This window comes from Micropterus dolomieu, linkage group LG15, assembly GCF_021292245.1.
Source record: "Micropterus dolomieu isolate WLL.071019.BEF.003 ecotype Adirondacks linkage group LG15, ASM2129224v1, whole genome shotgun sequence".
Lineage (NCBI taxonomy): Eukaryota > Metazoa > Chordata > Actinopteri > Centrarchiformes > Centrarchidae > Micropterus > Micropterus dolomieu.
In genome coordinates, this window is record NC_060164.1 from 13,600,117 (window position 1) to 13,618,667 (window position 18,551).

General features: G+C 40.2%; 2 protein-coding genes across 3 annotated transcripts in view; both read left to right on the forward strand.

Moving 5' to 3' along the window:
• Positions 1 to 1,471: 1,471 nt before the first annotated feature.
• Positions 1,472 to 7,745, forward strand: LOC123984426 (rho GTPase-activating protein 19-like). 2 transcript variants are annotated; one of them, XM_046071322.1, is made up of 11 exons: positions 1,472 to 1,614; positions 1,942 to 2,195; positions 2,748 to 2,828; positions 3,365 to 3,574; positions 3,701 to 3,927; positions 4,028 to 4,114; positions 4,778 to 4,843; positions 5,305 to 5,508; positions 5,592 to 5,687; positions 5,843 to 6,010; positions 6,485 to 7,745. In XM_046071322.1, exons 1-11 carry the CDS (start codon positions 1,562 to 1,564, stop codon positions 6,488 to 6,490), a joined length of 1,452 nt encoding a protein of 483 aa, XP_045927278.1. In that variant the 5' UTR covers positions 1,472 to 1,561; the 3' UTR covers positions 6,491 to 7,745. The 2 variants fall into 2 exon arrangements, with proteins under 2 accessions (XP_045927278.1, XP_045927279.1); XM_046071323.1 differs by having other exon boundaries at positions 5,900 to 6,010.
• A 3,881-nt stretch (positions 7,746 to 11,626) lies between these two features.
• Positions 11,627 to 18,551, forward strand: part of slit1a (slit homolog 1a (Drosophila)) — a 93,956-nt gene continuing 87,031 nt past the window's right edge. The window contains exon 1 of the mRNA XM_046070584.1: positions 11,627 to 12,189. Within this exon, the coding sequence (XP_045926540.1) occupies positions 11,981 to 12,189 (209 nt within the window). The 5' untranslated portion in view covers positions 11,627 to 11,980. The remainder of the gene's footprint in view (positions 12,190 to 18,551) is intronic.

Here is an 18,551-nt window from a genome sequence, read left to right on the forward strand (position 1 = left end):
TAGCACTAGCATTTTAGAATATTTCAGGTCATTGTTTTGGTCAGTCTCACCGCTCTTCAACCTTGTTCTCAAGAGCAGCAGGCTTTTTCCAGTGAATATGACCAACCAGCACCAAAATGCAAACAGACAAATGTTGGTGAACACAGGGGTATATTTAGAAGCTAAAGAACCAAATATTTCCATCACCAGTTGGAGGAGACCACCCAAAAGATGAGTAAATATTGAACTTCAGGTGTCAGGTGGATAAAAACTCATCTCCAAATGATTGTTAATATCGCACTCTGTCTGCTGGACGTAATAAGCAACTCTTTCCCAACACACCAACTGTATGATAGCCTACAGCTGCCAAAATGGAAAAAAGAATCAAAAATCAGTGGATGTAATTTCAATTTTTGTTAATTCAACTGGCTTTTGTAAAAAACTATTGAAAGTGATGAAAAGTGTATGTTTATATTATTGGTACTGGACTGTATTTGCATAGTTATGGGGCACCATGTCTAACACAACCAAAAATTAAAATATGCTTAATAAATAAATAAACTATCTATTAAATGCACCACAAAAACATTACAAAATAAATGTAGGCATTAATAAAATTTTACAATGAAACATAAATTGATATATCTCTTTTAAGTTGTGTATTATTTAACTTTTTCGTTTGAGGAAAACGATTTGGATGCTTATTTATTTATTGAGCATTTTTTTATTTCTGTATTCACTTTCGGTTGTCCCAGACACAGTCTAGAAAATAGCAGTGTTGGGCAAGCTACTTGGAAAATGTAGTGAGCTAAGCTACTAGCTACTCTACATTAAATTAAGCTTCACTACACAGAAGCTACCCCCCAGTGAAATGTAGCAAGCTAAGCTACAGCAGTGTGGCAAAAGTAGCTTAGTTACATCTAAGCTACTTTTAATTTTTTAATATTTTATAGTTAGGTCTATATTTATGTTGAACTAACTTCATTCCACAGGAGCAATAGAAGAAAGACTAAAAGCCTGCTCCAAACAGTGTGTGTGTGCGCGAGAGAGAGCTAAATCAGACACACAGAAACTCTCCAACTTATTGCTATATCATTGCAGCTAAATGTATTTCCTCATGCAACAGGAGAACCACTGTTGTTTGTATAAAGTAACTTAATTATCACATTATTAATTAATTATATATATATTTTTTTATTTATTTATATAGTTTATATGTGAATTTGTGCTCTGGCAACATTGCAGCCTGAACAACCTAAACATTCATGGCAATGGGTGAGAAAGAGAGAAATCTCTCATCTCATGGAAACAAGTTTTCTCCTCACTAGAGGACGAGGTGTCCAGGCTGGACCCTGATCCTTCTCACAAGAGGTGTTAAAAAACTATCACAATAGAAAGTAAACTCAGCCGCGCGTCTTTATTTCCCTGAAGCAAAGTCGCAGACATCAGCCCAATGATCGCTACGTGATGTCACCGTCACAAGGAAGCCCTTCTGGCTCCCTACAGCTCACCGGTCTATTTCAGCGAATCATAACGCCGTGGGCGGGGCTAAAGATGAAACAGCGGAAGATTCAAAACGAAGATGGCGGCTGAAACTGAAAAGTATCTCCAAAACAATCACAAACTGGACAGAAGGTAAGTTACCAACTTTTCGCTTAGTATGTCGTATTAATATTAACATGTTATAAAACTAAGTTTCCAGGATTACTGCTAATAAAATATCTTTGTTGTTAACTACTCAGTATTGTAACTTAACGTTACCAGACACATTACCGCGTTAGCCAACGAAGCTAACCTAGCAACAGCTTGTTACGCTAACGTTAGCTAATTAAACTGTATGTAATGTATGCCAAATAACGACCCCTTCTTAATTAACTGCTAAAGTTTATGCACCAGGTCCAAGCGTTTCCACTGTTCCTCAATACGGAACCCCCCGCCGGCTTCTGTGTTTCTCTTTAACAGGGGGACAAACTGCAGTGTGTTTAATAGACAGGAAAAGCCAAACTCAAGCCAGCCTGTGATCTTTAACCCAGATTTCTTTGTGGAGAGGCTGAGATATGAGTATCCACAGGCCTTCACGGATTTGGTACTTAGCAATATCACTCGACTCATAGACCTTCCAGGGGATGAGTTTTCCCAGCTCACAGGAGAGTCTGAGCTCAGGGTGCCCTCCGCCAGTGGATTTCTACGTTCCTTCAACTTCCTCAAACGAAAAGGTTAGGCAAACAGAGCTATTAGTGTGCTTAACGTTACCATCTTTGAAACGCGGTTTTACACATACATGGGTTGTGCCAAGTAATTTTATTGAGTAATATCATTAGACTATAAATGGTAAACAAAACCTAAAAGGCACCACTTCTCATTTATCCACATAACTTTACCTCATACAGTCTAATGAAGCTCATCAGGACTTTACCTTTGATTCCTGCGTCTGTTCACGTGTGTGTGTGTATATGTGTGTGTGTGTGTGTGTGTGTATGTATATATATATATATATATACGATATGGCCAAAAATGTTATCACGATAAAAAGTTTAAAATCTTTCGATATCAATAATTATCACAATAAGTATCAAATCTTTATATCTTTCGAGTTTAAAGGCTGATTTTTGCTCCTGAGTTAAAGTTGAAGAAACCTGATGGTTAATTGTTGTTTAAACTCTTCTTTATATTCAACACTTGAAGCCAAACAGTGGATCACTTCACAAATCTGAGGAAGACCATACAAAACATTTATGATACTCTTTGTCAACAAATATGCCTTTCAGACAAAGGAGTGATTTTTGGTGCACCGTTAACTGAAGAAGGAATATCACAGATCTTTCAGCTCATTGAATACCTGAGTAAAAGTGAGTATTATGTGATATACATGCATAACATCTACCCTGTGGAGGAGACCTTCATCCAAAGCAATGTGTGATATCATGACTACATACATTTTGCATATGTGACCTTCGAAGGAAACAAATTCTTAACCATGATAGTATTTCTGTCAGATCTATCTCGATATATCCAGTCAAATTGTTTGATCAGCCTGCATCTTAACTCTTATAAAAATTCGATTTGTTAAGCATCAGTGATACGTCTAACTCTTGACACTTGTACTTTCACTTAGTTGGAGAGCAGCAAATTAGCATGAGGTCATGGTTTATTTCTAGAAAGCGATGATGTCATTCACTGAAAGTGGACACTGGGAGCAAATGCTTGGGTCAATAATTTATCTGAAAGCACTTTGCTCCTGCTGTCTCCCTCCCTCCATTTCATTCATTTGCTCTCTCCTCACTTCTGTCTCTTTGTCTTCCTATGTCTTTTTCACTCTGCTTCATTTTTTTTTTGCCCCTTCCTCTTTGGCTGTCTCGCTCCATCTTTCTCTCCCACCGCTCAGACCTTCATGTGGAGGGGTTGTTCCGTGTGCCAGGCCACAGCCTAAGACAGGCAGCCCTGAGGGAGATGCTGAATGCTGGGGCAGAGATAGATCTAGAGACAGGCGACTTCCACCCTAATGATGCAGCCACGTTGCTCAAAGCCTACCTGGGAGAGCTGCCAGAGCCTCTGCTCACGCACAGACACTATCATGCTCATCTGAAGATTGGAGGTGTGTTGGTTGACTTATATACAGATCCTTGTCATAGCTCAAGATAAAATAATATTCAGGTGGAGAAAAGATAATATAATGACCTTCTTGCTCTTTTAAAATAATTCTGTCATCTGCTGTGTCCAGAGCTGACTCGCTTTGATGATAAAGGAGAGAAGACGAATGTGCCCGACAAGGAACGCCAGATTGAGGCATTTCAGCTCCTTTTCATGCTGCTTCCACCAGCCAACCGCAGCCTGTTGAAGCTGCTGCTGGACCTGCTGTACCACACTGCTCGCAATCAGAACATCAACAAGATGTCCGCTATCAATCTAGCCACAATGTTTGCTCCACACATCATCTGGCCCAAGAATGTAAGGACTATAGGTTATTTCTCTTCTACCTTTCAAGTATGTTATCCCACTGTATAGCATTCTTAAAGTTAGGCATATTTTCTGTATTTTATTGTTGCAGGTGACGGCAAGTGATCTACAAGGAAACATCGAGAAACTGAATAATGGCATAGCGTTCCTCATCAGGCACTCTCAAAAACTGTTCAAGGTCAGCAGCTATATAGCCTGCTGTTTCCGAAATTTTTCTTATTCTGCAACTGTAGTTAGGCTTACTTACACTAAATGCAACATGTTTTGTCTGTTGTTGCTTTTCTCTGTCTGATCATAACAGCAATATAATGTGTGATTTTTATCTGAGGTTGTCTGTGTTCTTCTGTCCTAAACGTTACTGTCATGTCAAAACAAAACACTGACATGTCTTTCTAATTAGAATTTGAATGTGTTAAATATACAGTGTCTGTGTCTACCACAACCATGTGGAAGTCATACTTCCTCTGTCAGTTCATTATGGGTTTTCTCTTTGCTTTGAATTAACCCTTCATGTTGTTGTTGCCAAGGTTACAAGAAATGCAAATAGGGTAAAGAGCACACAGATCACGGAATTTAAATATGAAAGCAAAATCACTTATGGCTATGTCCTGCAATCAGCAGCCTTTTAGTTTTAGTAGTTCATATATTATAGCAGGCAGTGTTTCTTTGCTAAACTGTCCATGTACCCTTTTAAGTGGAACATTGGCAGCTTTGATACACAGTGCTTTAGGGTGAGAGTGAGGTCATGCATTTCTAAATACTAATTATATGATTCTAAGGTACACTAGATTCATTTTTGTGAGTCATCAGAGGAATTAATGTATGTGTTTTATTTTTCAAGGCACCTGTATATATCAAAGAATATACCCGCCTATACTTCACAGGATCAAAAAGTCTTCTATCAAAGGTGAGCATTTTCTACTTTTCTCTTTTTTTCTATGTTCATCTTAATGAAAGAAAGTGTCAGCATTGCATTACAATTTTTTATAAAGCTATTTTCAAAGCTCCCACAGTAATGTTTTTCTTTAACCTTTGAATCCAGTAACTTCAGTTTCTGTTAGTTTTAGGTACTTCATGTTATACCTTGTTGTATTGTATTATATTATATATATATATATATATATATATATATATATATAATTATGTTCCGTGTGTGTCTCATAAATTTATTTCACTGTGCAGCCCTGTGTTATTTCATTACCTTGAAATACAGTTTAAATAACACTTCTGAAAAGTGTGTCGGTGTTCAGATTTGTTGTTTGTGTAAGGTGTGGTAATGTTGTTTTCATGTGTCTTGAAAAGAGTTTGTGGTTTCAGTGCGATAACAATTTAAAATATCTGGTCTCATGCTGTGTCTCACATTTCTAGGATGATTTGACGCTCTGCTCTGGGACTAATGATGGGCCCATGCCTGCTGTTACAGCTGCCTCCCCTTCTCCCTCCATGAGAACAATCAGAGGTGAGGTCAGGTCATCTGAGACTCAAAGTTATACTGAATCTGCCCTCAGAGAGCTGTACCAACAGGTCAGCCACATGCCTGAGTCTGCCAAAAAGAAGAAACTCATCAGACAGGTATGTTGTGAGGGTAAAAGACATACAGGTAAACTACTACTTGCAACGCAACACCTAAATGTGTTTTATATTTTTGTGTGTAGTTTGAAAAGCAGCCTTTGCTGACACCTTCGGCTGACTCACGGACGCCATTCAGAAGGAAACATTGGCGTTCACGCTCTTTAGGTGGAATTATCAAGGTTTGTTGACAGTAATCCTGTGGATAGCGATAGCCTTCACTTTTCAGGCTTTATGCAAGTTCGAAAATATTAAAATTCAGTGTTTTATGATAATAGAAATGCATTCAACATGTTTAAAATAAAACAACATGTTGGCTTATAAATCTTTAATACAGCACTACCCTCTAAATCAGTATCCATCTACCAGTAATGAAAATGTGTTCATGAAACAGCGGAAGGTGTTGGGAAGCCAAGTATTAACAGAGAAAGAAAACAGACGGCAGAGTCCTCAACCCAGCGATTCAGTTGATGTCCAGGGAAAGGAAAACACCACCTTTGGAGGAGTAAGTATTGCACTATTACACCTCAAAGCAAACACATTTTAAGAAATAAGTCTCAGACTGACAACCTGCGGCTTGTGTAACTGAATTTCACTAATAGAAAACATCACCGCTACAGACTACACCAGGTATATACTGACGCTGACAGTAAATAAACTTGGGCCAATTCAAAATGTTTGAAAACTGTGAAATGGTCTATAATGCCCTATGCTCTAATGCTGGTGATGTACATCTTAGGAGAAGTACTTAAGTGGTAATAATCTTTAAACCAACCTAATTAAAATTCACTTCTAAAACTCATCAACTAGTAGAGTAGTTTTCCTCATGATTGTGTTAAAGGAGTTTTCTGGCATTTCCAGCCGCTTGTTTGTTAACCACAGGCAAGCCTGGCCTCAGTTTGACTTACGTTGCTAATGATGCCTGATGCAAAGGAATAAAAATGTATCTTTTTTTCCTCCCTCTCCTCATCTCATCCAGGATTAATCATCTTTAAAAGAATGGTCTCTTCAAGGAAACATCAGTCTGACTGTTATGTCAGGGGTATTAAAGGATCTTAAAGGATCTTCTTGAGGCGTAAACTGTGTAATGTTTAGATTGACTCAGCTGCCCACAAACTTAAGTTTAAGTCTTAAAGGTTAGTAAGACAGCAAAGAAATCACCAGAAGTGTTTTAAGGGACATAAAATGGACAACAATGAGGATGTTACACTCTTTATTTTACGTCAATGCAATTTACCAGTTTTCTTACCCAGTCTGCAGGAGTTTCATCTTAATTTCCTTATTTCTTGGTCAATGTTCTGCAGGCTGAAAGTGATGTGTTTTTTTGTGAATATTTGGCTTTATCATTGACTGACTGAATGTGTTTATTTTATTTGCAAACCTGATTGTATTTATTTTTTATTGATCATCTTAATTTTTTCAAGAATCCAGTGCATTGGATATATTGGTAATGTGATATGCAGGCTGTTCTATTTAAAGGTTAAATTTATTTGTAAGTTGTATTACATTTAGTTAGAATCGCACGGTCATTGCAGACCGTTGAAGACTTTTATCTAAAAGGTGGTAGATTCAGAAATGTGCCTTAAAGTGAATATATCTTAACTTTGTTATGCAATTTCTATTATTTTCCTTTAAGTTCCTGATAGCTTTAAGAGTATGCTGAAATTTCTATAAAGAATTCAAGTGTCGGTGAAATAAAGGAGTGAAGAGTTACAGAGAATGGAGGGAGTGAAAGGCCACAGGACCAGCTCAGAAGCATTATACAAACATTTTTGTTTTCACTTTAGCTCAAATCTTGGGTTTAAACGCTGTGATATTTTATACTAGAGCTACTTTGAACTAAAATCTTTTGCATCTTAAATTTTAGTTTTTCTCAGGCCAGTTTTTATCCTTATGCAATATTGTATACAAATTGATAGCTGTGTTTGTATCTGTACAGTTTTATTGTGTATTTTTATGTTTTTTTTTATTTGGTTAGTTCGAGTGAATCTGTTGTTTGCCTTCTATTGTGGTTGCTAACCCAGGTGTTTTTTGGTAGAGCTTGAGCCGCTGCCACTTTTAAAACCTCCTTGTTGTCTTACTCTTTCAATGCAGTTTTCAGTTCAGTGGTCACTCTGCCAAGCTGTTACCAATACTACATTATGTGATAATCGCCGCATGTTCAACGACTATGTTACACTGATGATATTGATGCTACTGTGAAACTATGCAACTCACTGTAATTAAAAGACAACAAGCTACTTCCTGTAGTTGTCTTTTTATTTGAATTGTCAGATTATGTGCTTTAGTGGGGTTCAGAAATAATCAATGTTTTTGTCTTTTTTCCACCTTTCATAAATGACTGTATGCTCCTTTTCATTTCTTTGGGAGGGACGTTGCTGTCTGAGCTGATGCTGTTTTTTTGCAAGCCACAAGGTGATGCTGTGTAGTTGCAAATAATTAGTCAGCCAGAACACCTTTGGTCCAGCATATTCTCCTTAAATCCAGTAGAAGCTGTTAAAGACATGTCAATATGAGCTTATTAACTACTCCTGTGCTGTTAAATACCCTAAATATGTGAACACTCAATATTTCATAAAGTAAAAAACTCTTTAGTAGTATAACAAAACTGAAATATATTAGACTGGTGTGCACCCATATGTGTTTAAATATAATATTTCCCTTAAAGCAAATGTTACTTTAAGCTTCTTTGCTTTGACCTCTTCTAACTTGAACAGTACATGTCATAACATCCTACAACAGTCAACAAATTGTGTGTAAACTCAGTTGGCTGTGTCCATTACAGCAATAAAAAACAGAAAGAATACCGAAATTGAAACGAAACAAATGCGTCAACATATGTGCGAAAATTTACATAGATGCCAAATCAAGCAAACTTTAAATCTGTTTTAGTCTATATATGACCAACAATAAAAATATATGCCAAGAAGGCCACCAAAAGAAACATAAAACTGCTGTGTGCAGTGAATGATTTTCCCAAATTGAAAATATTCTATGTAGTTGGAGGTTGAGTGGGTGGATAGTAAAGCAGCTCTCCACAATAAGAATGTCTGTCATTATGGTGTCCATGTCAGTGCATGTTTGGTATTGTAAGTATATGTTGTAAACATCTATGAGAATGGGCCTGTTTTTTCTCATGTTCTGTAAATAAACAACAGACAGCTTCCATGATATGAATAGTAGTGTTTTACAGCCAAAACTCCACAGGGGTTTGATTTAGCATTCCTTCTCCAGAATGAGCAGATGACTGTAAAATAAGTCAGACGTACTGTAATCAACTTTACATTATCTGGTGTGCGCACAAACCCACAAGCATATATATGATGAGTGGGGATGATTGTGCTTTAAATGTATGCATTGAAATGCCTTTCAGAAGGAGCCAATGCTGTCTAGAACTACAGATCGTGAAATACCAGAGCAAGCCAATGAAAAATAATTTGTGTAAAAAAGGAAAAATTACTTTTGTAGAATCTGGCATAGTTATGTCCTTTTTTCAACAATAGACAAACTTCAGTTTGAAGAATGCTGTTGTATGTACTCAATGCTGTGGTTCCTTTCTATTTTCTCTATCAAGCAGATTTCATTTTTTAAAGTCAAACACACAGGAGCTAACAGATTCATTCCACTATTGAACTCCTCTATAGCCACGAGCAGCAACCAGCTTTGTGTTCATGAGAGCTTGGTTTGTTGAGTTCTAACTTTGGGTACAAGTTGTAGGGAAATATTTATCAAACTTCACAGGCTTCTGGAATACTGTGACTTTTTAAATTGGATGCTATTCCACATTAATTGCTGTTACTTCCTCCTCTTAGGTATTGGGTTTTTCAAACTCTCCTCTCCCTGACTAATTGTAAATTGCTGCCATATCCTCCCACGGCTTTGAGAGCAGCAGAATAATTCCTATTGTGTATTTGTGTGCATTCCTATCACGACTCTGAGTGGAGAGGGACGTTACCACCAGCCCCCATTACCACTAAAACACCACTGTCTCCTCTTTCATTAGCCATTCATAGAAGGAAGATCTACACTGCACTGACACTTTTACCAGGACAGATGGTGCTTTTTTCTGAGGTGTGTATGTGCATGTACACCTGCGTGTGCATAAATGCACATTTTCCGAGCTGATAAGCCACATAGCAGAGATGCAGACCTATTCTAGTGTTTCTGCTTGCATCACCCCTGCCTGTTTATTTTTTTCTCCTTCTGCCTTTGTTAGTTAAAGTGAATGGGGTTCTTAGGTCTATGTCATTGTGCTGATGTTTATGTTGGGAGGGAATCCACCCCACAGCAAAGTCCTCTAGAACTAGACCACAGACCAAGTGGCTCAAGCTGAGCCAACCATGGCCATGGCTGAGGTGTTTATAACTTTATGTTACTTTTAGCTTCTTAATACTGTGAGCAGTTGCCAAGCAATAAGTATGGAACAAATAACCAACTAACTGCTAATTAATGAATAGTAGTAGTTCCTGACTGACTCTGAATCAAGAATTATATGTATACAAAACAGACCCTAAAAAAACAAAAAATAGATTGCTAAAAACTCACTACGCAAATCAATCTACAAGCCAGTGTATAAGAGTTAGTCTCTAGGTATCTGTGAATCTTTACATAAGCACCTAATTAATCATTCTTGGGGGGGAGGATAAAACTAATAAGTAATATGCGTGTGTAATAGGAAAGCAGCAAATTGTTAGTTACTGGTTTTGTGCCATTTAGCAGCTGAACCAGCGTTAATCAAGAGTGCTTCATTAAGTAGGTGTTCAGTATTCAAAGATCTGATCATTACACATTGGTCCAATAAAAATTCTGCTCCAGGGACAGAGTTGTACGAGAAGTGCTTGTTGTTGCACTTTTCCCTTGGTAACTTATTTTTTCAAAGTGTCACCATATGTATTATTGTGTGGATAACTGAACAATGCACTTTGGAGTGAACACATGAAAACAAGACGTCCGTTTCCTACCCACATCCAGAATTCTAAGTTGCTGTTTCACGAACTACATGTCAATATGCATTTGGAAAAGTTTCCTGAAAGCGACAATTACACTGTCAACAGTGGCTAGACTCTAATAAATCAGCTGTTTTGACTAAATGTCAACCTTTGCAAAATAATATTTATTAAGAATTCTTTTAAAGTAAATAATGGCCCCAAGAAGCTGCTTATCATTCAAGTTTCCCTTCTCAACACAGTCCAGTTTATGTCTTTGTGCTTTGAGTCTGCTTCAGGGAATACATGATCCTGGCATTACGAGCGGGACTGTGTGCCAATTACTCCCATAAATCCAAATAACAGAGCAGGTATGGTGGTGAGTGTAGCTATTTGTCTTCTCATTTGTATATATTAGGATATAATCTTTGTTCCATTGCCTATGCTGATCTTAAAATATAGTGTTGACTTACTTTTTATGGCTGTGGTCTGCCTTCCCAACTGATCATGAATATTTGTATGAGTGTGTGTGTGTGTGCTTTTCCACCCCAGTTCCCTGCTGCAGCTTCTGTCTGTGTGGCCACACTTGATCCACATGCTAAGACCCACATTTGTGGATTATTTATTCCGGCTTTTTGCCTCCGAGAACTTGAGGTGTTGATTCCTCTCTTCCCCAGTGGATTCTCCTTCGTTGCATGTACACATTCTCACACACACACACACCCCAGCCCAGTCTCCCCACAGCCTCTCCCTTCAGGCATGGGTTATGCAGTGTCATGCAGGTTGCATCTCTCTCCAGGGGTTTGCCTGAAGGTAAACCTGAGAGAAAAGAAGGAGTGGAGTGAGTGAAAAAAAACGAAAAAGAAAGATACTTGGGAGTAGATTTGTATTGTGAATCAGAATTAAGGGAATGAAAGAGGGATCTCAAGAATGACAGTGAGTTCAGGCAGGGTTCTGGGGGGGTGTTGTGTGAGGAGGGAGAGGAGTGGGGGAGGGGAGGAGGGGTAGGGGTGGAGTCGGGGGCTCTGCTATTTGTAGATCCTTGTGATGGATGACTGGTGTGTGTGTATGTAAGAGAGAGAGAGAGAGAGAGAGAGAGAGACTGGCTTTTTTCTTTCTGCTCTTTCCTTATTCCCTCTCTCTTCAGGCGAGCAGAGCAGAGCGGGACTGAGTAAGAGGAGGACAGAGACGCAGACGTGTGCAGACCAGAGCACTGCAACTCCACAAAGACAAGAGAGGAGAAGAGTTTGCAAGGAGAAAATAAGAGAAAGAAAATAGCTTCTTTTTTTACATCAGCAATCTGTGGTGGATAACATACCTACATCAAAAGAAATCTAGAAGAACAAAAAGGATTTGCATTGCTTCACAGTCAAGAGGACAATATTAGCATTTCTTATAGTTTTGTTTTTTACTTATATTCATCACAAATATATAATTATTCTAGAGGACTTTTGAGCTGTAGCAGGACACTTTGTTTTTGCAGAGAGGCAAAGGAAGACAGAGAGAAGTAGGAGTTTGTTGAAGAAGAGCTGACTGCAGTGGTGGTGAATATGCCCGTTAGAGGTAGCAGCTTTGGGGCAGGCATGGGCAGGCTGGCCGGGCAGCCACTCTGGATGTGGGTGGTGATGCTCTCTGCCCTGCTCATGGGCAATGTCAGTGCCTGCCCAGCCCTGTGTACCTGCAGTGGCACCACAGTAGACTGCCACGGACTGGGTCTCAGGACCATGCCAAGGAATATCCCCCGTAACACTGAAAGACTGTGAGTACTCTCGCTGTGTGTTTGTGTGTGACAGAGAAACTCCCTGACATTCTCCCCCTGTCTTTTCTCACCGTTTGCCTTCTGTTCTGTTTTAATGCCTGAATATATAAGTGGTGCACATGACTTTGCTAGGACTCAAAGAGAACAATAGCTCTGCCTGTAAAGCTGTGTGTGTGTGTTTTTGTCAGTCAGTCAGTCAGTCAGTCAGTCAGTCAGTCACTGGCATTCCAGTCAGGTATAAATAGGCATGAGGGACTAGACAGAGCAGGAGCAGATGTGTATCTTTCACGTGTCCATAATTTACTTATCTGCTTTGTTTATGCATGTATTAACTATACATATATATATTTTTTCTAAATCCTGAAAGCAGATGGATATATTAAAATGTTTGCCCCACTTTTTAATGTGACGTACATTTAGAGATTAAAAAGTAAAGATAAAGTTTAAATCTTAAATTGTTGTTAGACACAACCAGGTTTGCTGTTTGTTTGTGGTTAACTTAGATTCTGTTATATTTGGAAATATGTTTCGCCCAACTCATATCATGTGTCCTGTCTGTGCAGCACTGTGCGTCTCCCCGCCCCCCCTTCACTTTTCCCCACTCCCTTTCGCCCCCTTTTCATGCCCCTGAACACTCACTCCACAAATTGTTAAATCATGTAGAAAATTAAGCAAATCTGCTACTTAAGTGAGTCTTGCACGAGGATCACGTAGCTGTCTTGTAAAACAGAGGGATGATGGGCGAGGGAGGGAGAGGTGAGGCAGACGCCGACTTGCAGAGTGGAGTTTCTCTGTCTTTTCTGACATTCCCCTGAAATATTCATCAGTAAATCAGAAGTGAGGAGTGCAAGGGGAAATAGATTGTTCTATTTCAACTTTTAGAATATCAATCCTGAATAAAACATGCGGTGGGAACGGAGGAGAGAAAGTCTGTGTCAGAGGCAGCGTTGGCATTGTGGGAGCTAGCTGCATATTTTATGTTTTTCATATTTAATTTCTAAGAACACCTTTTTTTTTTTTTGCCTGGCGGTCTGCATGTTTCCGGGTTGCTTATGTGCACATGCTAGCTCAACACTGAAGCAAAGAGGAAACATGGTCATTTTGTGGTTTCCTTTTACATGAATGGCCATTCACACTGGAACTAAACCCTGCCCCTCCACTTGAGCATTTTTGTGTTAAAATTTGTTTGTGCATTCATAGGTCATGTACAGCAGGGGATTTTTATAATTGTAACATCTCTGGATGTTTTAAAGCACGTCTAGCACACTCAGGACGCTGCATTTTAAACATAATGTGTATAAAGGTCATGTGTAATTTATTCCTGGGTCATTGCCTGTGTGTGCGTGTAGTGCATGTATTAGCTCTGTGTGTAGGTCATGTAGAAGATAGCTAGTCTCCACGGAGAGGTACTACTTAACAAAAGAGACTACCTCGCCTGCAGGCCATTACATAAGGTGATTCATCAAGGTGACTGTGCAAGTCAGCGCAGCCCACCCTGTGAGGGTCCCATGAGCACAGCTAGATTTATGTGTATGAAAATGATGTGTGTTTATGTGTGTGAAATTGTGCACCTGCTAGTGAGGTCAGAGATGAGTTGTGAGTTAGTTAAGTTTTTATAGTATTTGTCTCGACTGGCAACTGGCCCTTGTCTTTATGATAAAATGTTAAGAGAAGCTTTTGTTTTGTAGAAATGTGTTTAAATTACAAAGATTTCAAATGTGTAATGCTGCAAAATGTACTTGCCTCACATTAATGGAAGAAGGAGGCGTATTATTAGTGTTGGGAATAGATAAAAGCTAAAAAAGTACAAAAGGTTGCACTTCACTTCGCCAGTCTGCTCTGCTGTATGTTTATGGAGATCTGTGTGTATGCATATATGTGTGTCTGTGCAGGGTGATGCTTTTGGGAGATTGTGTGTGTGTTAGAGAATGAGGGGGTTGGTTTTGTATACAGGGTGATGTGTGTGTGTGTGTGTGTATATATATTAAGGGCATTGAGACAGACAGCAGAATCCCATTTGCACTTGTCAGTGTGGTTTTGGATCAGGTCTGACCCCTGTGCTCTTCAGACTGAAGGCTGTAATGAGACTGTGAGCTCCACGTATTAAAATCACACCTTGCCTCTAACGGGCCACCGGCCGCTCCCTCCCCCTCTGCTTCCTCTCTGCATCCATTCTCTCTCCATCTTTTTCCTTGCCTCTTTTCTCCCTTGTCTCCAGGCCTTGTCTATATTCATCTGCTTTGTTAAAATAGCACATGGTAATCACATTGATATCTGCCTGCAATGAAAGAAAATCTGTGAGGCTGATCAAAGTGACTCTACACAGACGGTAAAGGTTCTTAGTTAAGCTTTTAGTTGGTATTATCCAAACCTGCAACCATCTCCTGTCTCTGCTTTATCTCTCCAACTGCCCTGCTGCTTAGATTAAGTGTGTGTCTCATCTGTGAATGAGTTGATTTGCAGAAGGGGAGGAGCTTTGTGTTAATGTCTAATTGCAAAAATCCAGTTTATTGATGATGTATTTTCTGTGCCAGAAAATACCCTGTGCTGAGGTTTGGGGGCATGTTGGAGCTCCTCCTGAATTGGGAAGGTGGAGACTGCACACCATATGTGTGTATGTGGGTGTGTTTGTGTGTCTGTTTTCCTGCATGCCTGTATAAATCTGATGTTGACTTGTGTTTGTTCATAAACTTGCACATGTGCCTCCATATGTGTATATGCATGCGTGCAGTGAATAAGTAATGTTAGATGAAAACACATGAGGTTTGGTGGTGGTTGAATATGAGGGGCTTCATTGCTTCGATAACCATGTTTATGCATTTGGAGGTGTGTGCATGTGCCAGGGAATGCTTGCCGTGTTTTTGGCACCGGTACATAGCTGGTACAACTGACAGCCCACCGGCCACCTGATCCATAATTTACCCTGACAAGCCTGAACACAGTCTGCCCACTACCTGCCAACTCTGGCTATGTGACTAAAGTGGAAAAAGCTGGATGGGAAAAGACAAAGGAGCAGGATGAAGGGTGGAGGTGTGGGGGTTGAGAGCAGGATGAGAAGATCCTTCAAGGCACACTATCGGAGGTGGTAATCCCTAATAAAGGGAAGAGACGTGTAACTCGACAAAACCAATTAAAGAATAAATGAGATTATGTTATTTATTATAAAGGGCAAAATAGGTCTAGCCCCGAGGCAGGCTGAATTTCATTTAGGTCCTTTTTTACAGTCAAATATATCCATCCTCATAGTCGGTAATCCTGTGAGGAGTGATAATGCCTGGAATGAAGATCATTCAGAGAATGTTTATGCTTACTGGAGGATTGTGAAATTACAGGCCTGGGACTCAGTCAGTTCAGTTTATTGCCTGCACTACACAGCTGTGGTATTTTCTCTTAATACTGAATACTGAGGTTGACGCCATCGCTATAGCTGTCTTTGGAGTTCAGTTTTTGTAATCTGTCTTGGGAGTCCTCTGCCAGACAAATATGTGGTAATATAGTTATTTTACTCCAAAGTAGTCCCTACTTTAGCACTGTGGGCTGTTAGTATTTATCAGTTGGTCTAAGCATTTAGTCACCTTTTTAAATTGTACATATATGCGTGTTGCTTGTCTAAGCAGAGTGATGACAGACTGCTGAGCGTGAAAGCCAGCTGCTAGGTATCGAAACTCACCCCGAGACCAACTGACCTGCTCTCCCGATGAGCGTGGCTACTTTACAAGTTTTTGATTGCGCTCATAAGACACACACACATCCCACTGAACCCACCCCCCACTGGAATGTGCATGTGTCAATTAATGCCTTCAAACGCTAGCACCTTTTACTTGGGCCTGTGTAACATGCTTGTAGATGTGGTGTGTGTGTGTGTGTGTGTGTGTGTGCGTGTGCGCTCGCGTGTGCATGCCAGTGTACATGCATGATTGCTTTGCACTATCTAAGAGTTGGCTGTATCTCAGCAGACCATGAAAATCAAATTTGGAGAACCCATCTAGATCACCTTTCATCTCTCAGAAGTCCATCTTTCCTTTTAACCCTGTGTGTGTGTGTGTGTGTGTGTGTGTGTGTGTGTGTGTGTGTGTGTGTGTGTGTGTGTGTGTGTGTGTGTGTGTTAAAATGCACATCAGTGAACACTGTCCTGGCAATGTAGATAATTCACATTTCATGCTAGTCAAGATGCTTTTGATGTGATACAAGTTTGAGGAGGTATAATGGGCAGCAATCCAGATGTGAGGGATCCTTGAGATCTGCATCAGTCTGCACATTTATCATATCAGTGCTGTGTTCAGTGCAACATTGGAGTGTGTTAAAGTACTCTGCTGGAGTCACTCCTAATTCTAAGTATATAGATTAATCTTTCAATAATTTTCTCAAGTATCCTAGTAATAATTTTATCCATAAAAGTCCAGAAAGGGTCCAAGGTTTTCAAATCAAAGATTTATCTGTTCAACAGTCTAAATTCTTACATTTTAGCAGCTGAACCCAGTGAATCCCTTAATTGGCTTATTTTTCCGGCTTTTACAGTGGGGTCATCTGCTGGCAGATGAGCTAATCCTTGTAAAGAGCTGGAGGAATGCAGATATCAGTGTGCTCAATGGGAGTGAGCCCCACATAGAACAACTGTGTATTCTTGGGGATCAGACAGACAGATTTAAGCACACATGCAGCATCCATCAAATTACCAGTCGTAAGCGCACATCTGTCAGACAAACGTCTTCTCAGTCTTTTGCGTGGAATAACTGGAACATAATAGATGTGGCAGAGCAGATGTTTTGTCCACATGATACACGTTACAGTCAAAGTACACACTCACACAGCCTAAAAGCCTTTATGCGGGACTCAAAGCCACAACACAACCTCAGCGTCTGTCTCTGAGCAAACTACAGTTACAGTACAAACCATGAAAGACCCTTCAGTCTCTGCTTGTACTGCAGCCCCGTGTGTGTTCTTTTTCTAGCCTGTGGCAGTAACACACGTAGGAACAGATGTTTGATTGATTCACTTTGGCCAGAGAAAATTTCATCTTTGATCAGGAAGAGGCAGTGTGCTACTTTACCCCCCTTGTCTTTTCACTGGCTACTTTTTTCCCATCTCCCAGTCTGTCTTGCTATCTGTCTGGTTTTTGCTTACAGCAGCATCTGCTACATGAAGAAAATCTCAGTCTCCTTGTCAAGGTTGTAGTTATAGTGTGAAGGCCAGGTAAAAACAGAAAAAGACAACCTGTAGCTATTTTTAAAACGAGAGAGGCTATTCAAGATGCAGGAGACCCTGTGTAGGTCAAGGCTCTGATAAGCGTGAGTGTGTTTGTGTGCAATGCACATGTAGGATCTGAGTGATGTTTACCTTTCCTAACAGTCTTCTTGCTCTTGAGGCCTGACTGAGCAGAATGAAAACTGTAAATAGCCCTTGAGGAGCCCAGGAGCTGGGAAAAAAACTCTCAGACGTCTATGCACACACATGCACACTTAAACGTGCTCGCTGACACACACACACACAAAAATGTACAGTTGAGGGCCTTAACTGCTTGTCTGAAAGCCACATTTCAATGGGAGGGAATGTTTTGTTCAAGCTGAGCAGAAATCTGACCTCTTAGTGCGGATAGAAGTGTTCCAGTTGGGTTTAAGAGTGTGTTATTTTGGTCATGGTGGTCGGCTTTCTCTCTCTATTTCTCCCTCTTTTTTTCCCTTTCTCAGTCTCTCTATCTTTGAGTAGGAGGTTGCTGTGAGCCCGGATGGTACTGCCAGTCGGACAACCTAGTATGTAGGTCGCTTTTTCCTCATAGTCTACCAGGCCTCATCTCTCCACTGACGTTTCCCAGACAGCCCGTCAGCTCTTCACAGCTCCCCAGCTACTCGCAACACTCCACCACACGGCTCCACACCATCGCTTTTAGGCAGCTAACAGCACTGTCAGAGCAGCTCTGTCTTCTTTCTGTCTCTCAGTGACTCTATTTCCCCCCACCCCGCTTTCTCTCCTACGTGTTTCATGGCTGTCACGTCCATATGTTGTGGAGTCTGGAGGAGGAGGAATGCTTCACTGTTCCGCAGCTTCTCAACCTGTTCAGTTCATTCATTAGGGAGAGTGCTTGCTGGTCTGGTCAAATGGCATTATCAGTGTGTGATTGTGGTTAATGAGCATTCACGCTTGGGCTGTACAGGACCTCAGGCCTCTGATCATCAGATTGTTTCAACAGTGAGGAGTTTGGAGAGCATCGTGCCACTGATACTCAATCAGCTGGCTTCTGTCTTCCCTGCCAGGCCAAAGCTGTTCAGGACAAATGGTCCTGTGGCGCTCACAGCGGCGCTGCAGAATGACTGCACAGCAAAAAATAAGCTCCTTAATAAGTCATTTAAGTCTAATTTTAAAGA

Bases quoted from the DNA above. Each gene is read 5' to 3' on its own strand.
- LOC123984426 (XM_046071322.1), top strand. From the start codon at position 1,562: ATGGCGGCTGAAACTGAAAAGTATCTCCAAAACAATCACAAACTGGAC. The intron at 2,829-3,364 runs GTGAGTATTATG...CCCACCGCTCAG, and splicing joins CATTGAATACCTGAGTAAAA to ACCTTCATGTGGAGGGGTTG. The intron at 3,928-4,027 runs GTAAGGACTATA...TTATTGTTGCAG, and splicing joins ACATCATCTGGCCCAAGAAT to GTGACGGCAAGTGATCTACA.